The sequence below is a fragment of the Zeugodacus cucurbitae genome, chromosome 6 (assembly GCF_028554725.1).
Source record: "Zeugodacus cucurbitae isolate PBARC_wt_2022May chromosome 6, idZeuCucr1.2, whole genome shotgun sequence".
Taxonomy (NCBI): domain Eukaryota; kingdom Metazoa; phylum Arthropoda; class Insecta; order Diptera; family Tephritidae; genus Zeugodacus; species Zeugodacus cucurbitae.
The window spans coordinates 20,007,237-20,020,455 of record NC_071671.1 but is presented as its reverse complement, the minus strand read 5'-3'; the positions used below and the strand labels follow the sequence as shown (position 1 = coordinate 20,020,455).

Sequence of the window (13,219 nt, the reverse complement as noted above, 5' to 3'; positions counted from 1 at the left end):
AATAATAGTTGGCAATTTTTTCCGCACTGAAGGTTGTTTGCAAACAATGCGCGCTGACTTTTTGACTCGCCGTCAAATCTGTTAGCTGCCAATATTTCTTATTTTTTATTGGAAATTTCATTTCATTTTCGCAACAACTAACCTTAAACTTGTCGAAACAATGCACTCATTTGGAAAGGATTGTCGATTTAAATGGATTAGTTAGGGCAGCGTGGAAAACAGCCAACATAATCTATCATTTTGTGGTATACGTCAACTGGTTGAAAAAATATTTATTGTAGTTCGCAGTGGCAAATTGCAATATAATAAGAGTGTACTACCGAGCAGCAACCGTGAAAAAGTCATTATATCAAGAATTCAAGCGATTTCTGCAAGGTTTTTTTCAAGACCTGAGTATTTAATGGATTATTATATGCACTTCAAAGCTAGTGCTCATTAATGCTACTGTTATATGCTGTGAAATATGACTCGATATAAACAGTCATTACTCAGTAACATAAGTCAGCCTTTGACTAATTTTCTCCTTACAAGAAACAAGCAAATGACCACAGAAGACAGAAGAGGAAAAAAATCAGGAAATATCATATGATACTCGTTCCACACAAATTCTTATGATATAAAGTTTGATATATTAGTCTAAAATCTTCCAAAATCAATTATCATATAATATTCATCAAAAGAAAATAAATATCTAAAAGATGAAAGTCCTATATTTCGCTAAAAGGCTTAATTAAAGAGTGACGATGCTTTAAGTATGTTTTTTAAACACTTTCCAACACTCCAAACTCAACAACGCAATTTAACTGTTGGTTTAAACGTCATGCCACTTATTGGCCAACTCATATGAGCAATAAATATCAGCTCATGTGACAAATAACACTAAAGAGACTTTGCAAATACTTGTAAGTACACATATATATGTAATACAGGTAATGACTTAAAAAATGAGAAAAAAAGAGATATTTGCTCGCAATTATTGCACACTTGAGACGAGTTTTGCGTTTGAGAGTTGAGTTTGCTACTGTCGAAGCCGCTACGCGTATCCAGTCGGAGAGTTATAACCACAAATATGACAATAACTTAATTGTCTATTGAAACGATTACAGCTGCTATTACTTTTTAATTTGTTTCAGTCGGAAAAAACGAGTAATTATGTATGGAATACAGTAGCGGTGTAAATGTGTAGAGTACTTCAGCAGAAACAGGTAAGTGTCATGTGTGCTTATAAATACATGTGGCGGTATGTATCATATAACTAATATGCTTAGCATTGCTAATTGGAAATAATTTGCTGATTCAAGGGAGTAATTATTGTGGAAGTTAAGAGAGAAATTTCAGTTTTCAGATGAATTTCGTTATATATTATATATAGTGCATTAGGGTGGCCACTAAAAAAAAGAGGAAGATTTGCCTCGAAACAATAATATTAATGTTCAAGATATCAGGACCCGTTTAGAGAACTTTTCAGCGTATTTTACAGTGTTTTGAGTTCTGAACACTCTAGTTAATTTGGATTACATTACGTCTAATACATTATATAGTCGAATATATCATATAACATTTTGGTGCCGATTAGATTGAGGGCAAGTTATACAGCTGTTATAGTTTAGAACACTCTGAGCAGATCTTAAATATAAAGTTAAATTAGTTATTACCCATCGAACGATCTGAGTAGTCCAAGTTGTTAAATTATAAACGAACCACTCTAATGAATTTAAAGGGTGATTTTTTAAGAGCTCCATTCGGAAAGTCCAATTTTGGGCAACTTTTTCGAGCATTTCGGCCGGAATAGCCCGAATTTCTTCGGAAATGTTGTCTTCCAAAGCTGGAATAGTTGCTGGCTTATTTCTGTAGACTTTAGACTTGACGTAGCCCCACAAAAAATAGTCTAAAGGCGTTAAATCGCATGATCTTGGTGGCCAACTTACGGGTCCATTTCTTGAGATGAATTGTTCTCCGAAGTTTTCCCTCAAAATGGCCATAGAATCGCGAGCTGTGTGGCATGTAGCGCCATCTTGTTGAAACCACATGTCAACCAAGTTCAGTTCTTCCATTTTTGGCAACAAAAAGTTTGTTAGCATCGAACGATAGCGATCGCCATTCACCGTAACGTTGCGTCCAACAGCATCTTTGAAAAAATACGGTCCAATGATTCCACCAGCGTACAAACCACACCAAACAGTGCATTTTTCGGGATGCATGGGCAGTTCTTGAACGGCTTCTGGTTGCTCTTCACCCCAAATGCGGCAATTTTGCTTATTTACGTAGCCATTCAACCAGAAATGAGCCTCATCGCTGAACAAAATTTGTCGATAAAAAAGCGGATTTCACATTTCGAACCGAACACTGATTTTGGTAATAAAATTCAATGATTTGCAAGCGTTGCTCGTTAGTAAGTCTATTCATGATGAAATGTCAAAGCATACTGAGCATCTTTCTCTTTGACACCATGTCTGAAATCCCACGTGATCTGTCAAATACTAATGCATGAAAATCCTAACCTCAAAAAAATCACCCGTTACTTATGAATATTTATTAAGACAGATCGATAAAGTAAGCATAGTGATTAATGTTCTTCATTATGTGTGTAAGGTGACGTGAAGTGGAGATTGGGGGGAATTTGAAGCAATTTTATTGGAATTTTAAATATGAAAATGTATTATCATTGACAATTAAGTTATTTGCTTTAAGTTTCAGGAAATTAAAGCACGATTTTTACATTTACAATAAAATTATAATTGTATATATGAATGAGGCTGCTAATGGGACCATTTGCTATATGCTAGCTTTGAAAAGTAAGCGCTCAAGAATATAATAGAGTCTACAGAAAATTGTTTCCTTTGATAGCAAAAGATTTTCTTGTTTTTTTTTTTTTTTGTTATATCAAACAAATAAAATATACCGATAAACACCCCCAAAAGGGGGACGCCTCCCAGAGATGTAAGCGTAATAATAATATTATTAAGTGTGGAAAATCATTAAAATTGTATATAGTTTAATGAAAGAACTTGCTTGTGACAAGATTTAAAGGCGTTAGACCAGTCTACCATTCTCTAAAGATCGATTATTTCGCTTAAAGTACATTTTAGGATCCGAAAATCGTTATTCAGTAGCTAGAATAGCAAATAATTTCTTCATTACTAAGGTATAATGTATTGAAAAAGAATCTGAAATTGTGTAAGCTTAAAACGATCGATTTTTTTCGCTTGGAGTACTTTAGGGTCATAAAAGTCATGAAATATTAGAATATTGAAAATATGTGACAATCATATAGGATGTACAAATTTAAAGGCGTTTTTACAAGTGACCTTCTTGGAAAATGTTATCTCAAAGATTGACCCAGTGGCGACAAAAATGTCAATATAAATATATTTTTAAAGACTTAAATATCGTTTTAATAAAGTCTAAAACAGAGAAATTCGACGGATTTTTTCTTACTCTCAAAATAAATGTACGAAGTTAGATCTATGTTGAGAACATTAGATAGATCTACGATTACTTTCAGAAATCTTAAATGTAATATGCATATATTATAGATACAAAGTCTTTGAAGAAGCTAGTTAACTGTTCAATCGTATTAAAATTTTAGTTTTAATAGGTTAACTAATGGTTTGAGACAAAGTTTCAATACTTTTAAGACACACTGTATATTTTACAGCACATAGCATGTTGTCTGCTCTGCAGCTCGACACCGTGCAACAAAGCTAATGAAATGACTTTGGTAATACCCTAACACAACGGTAAGCATAACTAAAGGCCAAAAGCGCAACAAGTGTACGGCTTTTATTGAAAAAAAAAAGAAAAAGATACAAAAAATATGAAAATAATAAAAAAGAGGAAAATAAACACAAGTGGATAAGGACAAGAAGAAATAGCAACAAGTTAAAAACAATGTGAGATAAGTTAAAATCATACACAACAACACATCGCCGGTGCAAGTGACTGAGTAAATTACCGCTTGAGTAGTGTATCTGTACGTTTATAGCTTTTGCGAGTGTGTATGTGTCTGTGTAAAGCAATAACTGCTAAATGGCGATTTTTATGGTGATTGCGAAAAATTGAATAACAAAACAGCACAGTAATGCATGAAATGAAATGAACAAAAATAGAGAAAAGCCATGGCTTTAACGATAAAAGGCAGTCACATATAGCTGTAAGCAGATAAATGTACTGAAAAAAGAGCGCGCAATGATAAACAAAAAATAAACACCGTTGGCTGTTGGCTGTAACGACACAAGTGCATTTCTGCATGTGTTTATGTGAGTGTGACAGAGTCCAGAGTTGCATGCGCAGCGTGGAATGTGCGACCGTTCAACGGTGAGGTGTCAGCATAGCTGCATTTGCGTTGCATTCCCATTGCACATAAAAAATATTCACAAGCCAGCAGTGAAACACGCGGTTGTTTGTTTGTTGTTTTTATTATTATTATTAAGCATGATATTATATCGGCTGTTATCGCGACTTAAGCTTAAGTAAATAAATGAATCAGTAGCATTCTACAAGCATACACATATGTATATTGTGTCAACTGCAGGAAATAACTCACTCACAGCTGCATAACTACAGCTACAGCTAGGTGTGTGTGGAACGCTTAAGTGGATGAAGGCGACGAGGCAGTGCGAAAAGTGCCATTGCAATTGCAAAGAAAGTCACGTATGTAACAAGAGCGATCGCTTACAGCTTTTTGTTAAAAAAATATAGACTTTACTTTACAAAGCTGTAATGCTTTTGTGTTGTTGTTGTTGCAGTTGAACCTGTTCGCCACGCAACCCACACATATCGCTTGTAGATCGCCAATCATTCACTCAATGCATTTGGTGCGATTTTAGCCAGTCAAAACTGCCGTTAACTAGTGAAATATTCCACGGCGCTTTACATTCCTGAAATTTGGAATTCACTGGGCCTACGTGCATGTCTCATATGTATGTCTACGATTTTTGAAATTATCATTTTCGTGTGGGTATTATGAATAAAAATATGTCAATTTTAGCAGCAGGTTCTTGACAGACAGCTGGTGGCTGGCATTTTCGAAAGCTTTGTGGGAAAACTGGAGTATGGTTTTCTTTATTTTTTACTATAAATAGTTTTGAAGTGTGGCAAGTACTTGGACAAATGTGCGACCAGTTACGTTACCGTTATGCGCATAGTATCCAAAAGCGAACCTAAAGCGATGAGGGACCTCGGCCTTATTCCAGTCAATATATATGTACGTAAAGAAAACTTTGTAAATATAGCTAGTCAATTGTTCGAGAAATAAAAAATTGGTCGGATTAGACCAAAAAAGCTCTCATAAAAGCTTAATGTCGAAAAAAGGAAACTTGGCGTTCCCGCTTTCAGCAGCAGTCGATGTGTAACACTACCAACATCACTAGCACTATACCTAGGAAATACCCAGACAAAAATGTATTATTTGGTCGAGAATTCAAAACATAGTCTAATTAGGCATAGAAAAGCTCACAGAAAATGTTAATAAGGGAAAAGAGGGAACATTTATTATTCCTACTCCAAACATTATACCTTACCCTAATTTTCATCGGTTATCGGGCTTTGACCAACAATTAATAGTAGCGCGAAGCAAATACAGATTAAATTTGTTAAAAAATATCCACTTCAAATCAAAACAAAATTGTGGGGCACACAATAACAACCTTATCTAATGTAACCCAGATACATTGATTTATTACAGAGAAAAACTGAACGCTATCAGAAGCTTTCTGTTAAGAAAAATAGAGGTGATTATTTTATGATTATAGATAACAACTCATTGGCGTCTATAGAGTAAACTTCACTTTCAATACAACGAAAGTAATAGTAAGTACAAAGCTTGATAAGCTCAAAGTTTTACTGACTTCGATTTCCTCAACAGTACAGTGGCATGTATACATGTTGGTGATATCGGTTGATTTAACGCATTCCGTTCAGCAGTAAACACAGATGAACAACAACTTTTCATTAACGAGAATAAATGACAGCCTGAAGAGCTTTATTTGCCATGTGAATTCCACGGTAATCTCACTTTTGCTGCATTAACCGACAAAAGTAAACGGAAATTCTTTGAATAAGCTTGCAAAATTGTTTACTTGGTTAATAAACACTCCAACTGCATTAATAATTTGATTTGTTTATTAATAAATGTATAATTTTATTGCTTCCTCGATAGTATAGTGGTTAGTAAACCCGTGATTACTTCATACTTGAGTTTGAATTCAGGCTTTATGCAATATTTGCAAACATGCTTAATCCTTGGCTCATGCAGACACTATTATTGCCGCAGATAAAAGTTAGAACCAATCAAACGCTGACAGTATTGTTGAAAGCCGATAATTAATTGGAACTCGTCTATATGCCGTGCCTCACCCTTAAGCATTTAATATTTAAAATGCGCCAAACTCATTGCCACCCACATGCCGCAAGCAGGTTTTAAGCCTCAGTAAGACAATCTGCTTTGCATACTCACAACGTGCAATTTAAAATCTTATTTACAGCTAAGCTTTTCAGCGCGCATATTATATTTCTCCACTTGATTTATCTACCACGCTTCCAATTAAATCATTTGCCATTTTAATGTGCTACGTTCACATAGAGCCATAAAATCCAGCAACTAGTCGATCGATCACTGCACACCTACACAAAAATGTGGAAAGCGTGATAAAACCAGCGCCGCAAGCTTTTCACTTGTGGCCCAACTACATATTCTACACCAACTCGTCGTCGTCGTCTACTTATGCTACTTTGTACGTTATTAGTAAATAGTGTAGCCAATAAAAACACAAAAACCAAAAACTGGACTTACCGGCACAAAGTGTGGCAAGTTATCCAATACTTGCAACTTATCGATACGTTGTTTTATGCGTTCACGATGATGTGGATTTTTAATGCCAATCGCCGTCAAATCTTCGGGGGTCATTCGTGCAATGGTCGGTAAATCGTAACCGGCCGCTATAAACAATTGTGCATACTCCTCATACTTCATCTCCATTAGCCAATCGATGATGAGTTCATCGTTACGTTGCCGATCGACGCTGCCAATCGAACATGAACTCACCGAACTGCAACGTGGGGATGAGAGTGCACCGCCCGCACTGCCACGTATCGATGCACCCGACACACCGGTCAAATACGATGAAGCACGACCCGAATCCAAGCTAGCTGTTGAGTGTCGCGAACCAGAACCAGCTGAACCCGACGACGAACCGGGCGAATCGCGTCCGGGCGATTGTGTCAAATCGATACCCTGATCCTCTTGCAGCGCCAACTGTTGATGATAGTAAACGGCCGCTTTGTGTGTGAGCGGTTCGCGTAGTGTGGCGCAAAACACGGGCGGTGGACATGGCACTATTGTGGGTGGACAACCGCTGAGCAGCGGATTAGTTGCGGTGGATAAAAGTGTTGCGCCAGCAGTGGCTACTTGATTGGCGGCTGCTTGTTGTTTGCCAGCCGCGGCATTACCGGCAGAGGAGCCCGACGATTGTGATGTGCCTGATGTGGACATGACTGTAGCGTATTCGCTTATTTCATCTGCATGCGAAGAAAGGTGAAGTGTAAATAAAATGAATATCAATAACAATGAGAAATTGTAAACAAAGTATGCAAAATATTTTGAAATTCCATGCAAACAAAAACACTCGTAAACACATGTTGCATATACGCACCTTTCATGCGCAATGCTACCGATGGCTCACGTGGCAAATTGAAACCGCCCTCCTCCAACGATGGCGATGATACCATGCTACTCATTATGATGCCATCATCCAGCTGCTTACCAGCTGCACTCGAAATACTGCCACCTAAACGGTATAATGGTATTTGCTGTTGTTGCGGTGCTGGATCTCCGGGTAGCGCAGGTGGTGGTACCTTTTTAGCTTGTGCGTGTGGCTTCAATGATCGATGCATTGCAATGACAACAACACCGTATGGCGTACGGCTGTAACCAGCTGGTTGCAATAATGCGTACGCACGTTAACTGTAGCGGATTCTATGTAGAGAAAATGAAAGGAAGTACAGATAATATAGTTAGCGAGTTGTTGCAATGAGTTTTTAAAGGTTATGTGTTTTATGAATAAGGAGGAAACAGCTGTGCGAAAAGGTGTTTTTGGAATGTAAAGTGATATACGTAAAATATTCAAGATGTCGAGATCATGTGAAAGATTTTTCGGAGTTTGAGAGGGACTGGAACTCTATTTCGTGTTCTTCTAATCAGCAGTACGGGTTATGACGTAGAAAAAATTTGGTTATAGAAATTGACATCTTTTTACTATGAAGACGTTCAAATATGACTAGTAAAAAATCTTGTATAAAGACTTAGGTACTTCGATAAAGACGAAAAGTGGAAAATATCGTCAGCTGAACTCTGTAAGACATAGTTAAATGAGGGCTAATTTGTCTAGAGCCCCTATCGATGCAGTTAGAGTTTCAAACTGACCCCAGAATCGGAAAGATCAAAAAAGTGACTCCCTCAGCTACGGTGGAATAAAGCTTTCGCATAAATTTAGGGTTCCATAGAGCATACTAAAACTAATCGAGATAGATGTGGGATCAAAATAATCAAATGGTCAACGTGGACTATTTTCCTATTTTTATTATCAGTCTCAGTGTGTCTCTAATTATAGCAAAATTTCCATATTATTTTCGAATGAGTGTGCTTCGCTGAAGAACTATATAGATACTGTTGGTATTAGTAGAAATGGGATACGTTCACCTTAGAAGACACTTCACCGTAGTATTATTTTCTATCGGTGCTTTAGTCAATAAAAAATGTTTTCAAACTTCATAATAATGAAACGGCTACTATTATTGGTAATTCCTCGATAGTATAGTGGTAAGTATCCGACTACGTATGCCAACCTTTAGGATAGCACTACTTCCTCTCAATGCTGGACTGTATAAAACTATTATTAACATCATTTAAATAAAATGGTTAACATTTGTGGTAATTCCTCGATAGTATAGTGGTAAGTATCCAATCTCGTCCGTATGAATTTAAAGAAACTACACTATTATACTACGTTCTGTGTTAAATTGAATAAAATCATCCAACCCAGTTCCATACTATCGAAACTAATATTATTTGGAATTCCTCGATAGTATAGTGGTGAGCATCCAACGAGATAGTTGGGTGATCAAAACCATTTTTAACTTCAGTATAAAAAATCGTCGAATTTTATTGGTAATTCCTCGATAGTATAGTGGTAAGCATCCGCCTTTTTGCTACGATTATTTATCAATCCATTGCGTATGGAAACGCTACAGCTGCTTAATTATTTACTGAATGAATTCGTGAAATAAATCCAATGCAAACAAATTCTCGGAAATCACTTTCAACCAAACAAATAGCACGTCAAACGCCTACACCCGCACCTCACCCAGTTAGGGGTGAATAAAACTGGCAGTGGTTAAAAACAAAAGCATAAAATAATTGACGGAGAAGGAAAAAAGTTAAACCAAAAATTATACAACAAAATTTAACGCCCGCACATTAGTGCAGGCATTTGAGTGTACTCCTGAAATTTGATATCGCCCACAATAATAAACAAACAAAAAGTTTGTTTAAAGTAAAAAAAAAATAATGGAAGGAAGAGCTTGGTGTCCGTTAAATGCGCGGCCACTTGACGAGTAGGCGTGCTGATATGTTTTCTTTCTACGAAAATGCAATTTTATAGCGAGAGCGCGTACCGAGCATAACGAGGCAGGGTAATGTCAATACACTCCAGCAACTTCGGCTTACTGGGTGTCAGGTGTTTTGTTTGGCGCTGTCAGTGTGTGCGTGCGTATTAATAAAATTGTAAAAGGTCATATTACGATTTCATTCACAAAAACACAAACAAAAGTCTCGGTTATAATATTGCCAACACGACGAATGACACCGACTAGCGACCGCAAGCTACCGATTGACGTGAGAAGAGGCAAGCAAGAAGAGCGTAGGCGAATGCAAACGTAGGAGCGCAAGCTACTGCAGTTGAATACGACACAAGATGCGTTTTGTTTTGTTGCTTTTTTGTGTTTAAAAAATGTGGCCCCTTTCATCCTACTGGAATTGAAATGCGGCTCAGTAAGAAAAAAACAAAAAGAAACTAGAGCAACTGCATAGAGAGTACAGGCGCAAAAATTTGCTTATGGCCCACTGCTTGATTGCGCCACGCAAAACGCCGTCGTGACGCCTTGCTACCGAGCATAGCATGCAATTGGTTTTTTTTGCCGAGAATGCAATCACGAATCATGTATCACGTAGTCGTCGACGTCGTCTCATAGCCGTTGCACTCAAATTAATATTGCGGTACAAAATAGACAGCACAGCGGCAAGTGAACGTGTGACACGATGTTGAACGCCACGGCTCGTGTGTCTCCTATATGGAAATGACTTTTGAATGCATAATCACGATGTCTAGCGACAATGCCAGCGGCGGCGTATTGTATCTACTTACATATATGTGTCGAGGTATCGGAGCGTGTCATACCTTAATATGTTTTGTACTGAAAACGGAGAGTGCCGACATTTGTACAAATATATTGGCGGCGTACGCTATGAAAGAAACATTAAAATTCAGTGTGGAAATTCATTTCTAAATGCTGTAAATGCAACACTGCACAGCATGACGAACGTGGGCGCATGCGATGAGCATGTGTTGGGGCAAGAATTGTGCAGCAACCAGAGCTGTCAAAATGCAAGGTATAAGAGAGTAAAAAACAAATAAAAAAAGGTAAAGTAGATACTCAAAAATCGAGCTGCAATGGGAGTGTGAGAGAGCAAAACTAAGCGAAGCGCAAGCGCGCGCCAAAGATAAGAGCATAACATATAGAGAGCGCAGTAGAATAAGTGTTTTAAGCTGCCACAAACCAACTTTACTCATTTATATATACATATGTATGTATGTGAAGGTATTTTTTTACAATAAATCTACTTTTATTTTTGTTGGTATATACCTTTATAAGTATGTCACTAAGTGTACAATAAATTGTACCGGTTTTTTACGATTTCATCTGCTCGTAAATGCCAACACTAATCGACTGCTACAAATTTCAATCAACTGATTTTATGCCTCATGATCAATGCGTCAGCAACAATTTTCTCCGAAATGTGTGTAATGTGGAAAGCGCATAAATACATAACAAAGTCCACACATACATATACATACATATATAAAATAGATAACCATGCAGCCATATTGTCAAAAGCAATCAGAATTGTCAAATATTTGTACCGTAATGACAAATTGACCGCACGAACAAAAGCTAGAGAGTTGGAGGAGAAAACAACTGTAGGATTGGACACATTTGTGTTATTGTTGTAGAAGATTTTTAAGTGACAGGTGGAATACAATAAACACTTTGTAGAAAGTAACAAGTTAGCTGTAACTAAACGAAATAATAATAGGTATTCTGATGAATAAAGTTGATGGGGTACGGCTGTTTTGGAAAGAACAGAAGTGATCTTTTTGAACGAAAATAGAATAACAAATGTATTGAAAAGAAGCGCAAAGGTTCGTACTAATTGATAGATTTCTACGCTATGGTTTTTGGAGAACATCTTGTTGCCTCAAATACCATCCGTAGATAATCTTATATTTTTTAAGCCGACTTCTAAAGAATTGATGCATTTTTCAATTAAAAAATACACGAGGGTTTTGGAATTTCCTGACAGAAGCCCGAGTTAGTAGTTGAATAGGTTCCTATGACTGTGACTTAAAATTCTGTGGCAACTCACTCGGTAGTTTTGACCCAGGCTGATTGGTAAACTTTGAGCTGGAGTGGCCATAAATGACATTCTGGAACCGAAATTTGACAATCATCATTTGTTTAAGACTGAAATAGTAAATCTGATGATTTTTACTTCGACAAATATGTCGTGCATCTAATGAAAACATGCTTTGGAAACACCCACAACATTCAATAAGTATCTTCAAATCGTAGAAAATTTGTCTATCTCAAGTTTATCTCTGCTATCTTCGATATGGAAAATGTGGAGCAAGTTCGAAAATGGATACACAAAACAAATTTCATAAATTAATGGTAGACTACTAACAGAAGAACTCCTGTGAAGCTCTGTTGCTCTCTCTCCCTCCGGTCTGAAATCTCGATTAATACATCTACCAGTAATTAACCAGAGAAAACGCTGGCTGATCTGTTACTAATAGATAGCTTTATAAGCTTCCACGATTTTTCACGAATGTTATCTACAATGAGCTGATACAAGGTTGATCTCTCAAGACCCGGAATTAAAACATTCTAATTGGGTCTGAGCGATCAGGCTTATTATAATGGTGGATACCATATTATAGACAATAACTATATCAAGGATCTTGTTCGGGAATTATACAACGTTAATTGGATCAAGTTCCAAAGCATAAATATAATCTCAATCTATAGAATTTTTGATAAATATTTTATGTAATCCCCATTATTTCGACTTTCTTAGATAATTATAATATCATATAGAACGAAAACCCTAAACATAAAACCCTAAATGGATAAACAACATGAAAATGTGTGCAACATTTTCGCCACTTGTGGCAACACGACTCGACTCGTGTTGAAACCACAAACCGGCAGTGATGAATTCGCTACACAATCAAGCAAAGGAAGTGAGAGCGACAGGTGAACGGAAAATAACTGGAGCATCTGGAAGCAGACGAAACGAATGGTGAAGCTCTAGAGAAATGCAACAATAACAAGAAAAAGCAAGTCTACTATGAGCAGCAGACGAGTAAGACACAATAGCAAGCCACAATGAAAAAGGAGCGGCAAAAAGTAACAAAAAAACACAAGGAGCAAGAAATGCGAGCAGGAATGAACGAACTAGTAAGTGCAAAAAAAATCGCCGCAGGAAGGCGAAGCAATGATTGCAACAAAAAAAGAACAACCGTAACTACATACGTACACATGGAGCAGCAAAAGACGGGAAATGCCGAAAGGAAAACATAATAAAAATGTGAAAAAGGAGTAGAGGAGCAAAGTGGCAGCGGCTTAATAATATATATGGGTGCAAAGGAATGTGGAAAACGGAAATTCACCTCGAACATACCAGAGAATCAACGTTGGAAGTGAAACACCGGCCGGAACCAGGATAATGGTAGTAAAATAGTAAAAGGATATGAGTAAGTATGAAAACTAGAGTAATATTGCTTTAGTCGGACGAGTTGGGAGAAGTTGTAAGCGCCGAACAGAAAAGGTGTAACACAAAATAATGAAGGTAGGTAAGCAGAAAGAGGAAGTTGATGGTGAT

At 37.1% G+C, this 13,219-nt stretch overlaps 1 protein-coding gene and 1 long non-coding RNA gene across 6 annotated transcripts in view; one reads left to right on the top strand and one right to left on the bottom strand.

The window, feature by feature from the left end:
- Caskin1_0 (Caskin-1) overlaps window positions 1-13,219 on the bottom strand; it is a 61,730-nt gene that overhangs the window by 19,865 nt on the left and 28,646 nt on the right. For all 5 annotated transcript variants that reach the window (XR_008471661.1, XM_011188513.3, XM_011188515.3 and 2 more), the window contains 2 exons: window positions 7,653-7,975; window positions 6,794-7,518 (listed from right to left, as the gene is read on the bottom strand). Coding sequence is in view for 4 of the 5 variants with exons in the window: in XM_011188513.3 (XP_011186815.2) it covers window positions 6,794-7,518; window positions 7,653-7,893 (966 nt within the window). In the remaining variant the exon portion in view is untranslated. The remainder of the gene's footprint in view (window positions 1-6,793; window positions 7,519-7,652; window positions 7,976-13,219) is intronic.
- LOC128922441 (uncharacterized) lies at window positions 3,448-5,343 on the top strand. Its single transcript, XR_008471662.1, has 4 exons — window positions 3,448-4,472; window positions 4,535-4,653; window positions 4,749-4,922; window positions 4,991-5,343. It is a non-coding gene; the product is annotated as an uncharacterized LOC128922441 (long non-coding RNA).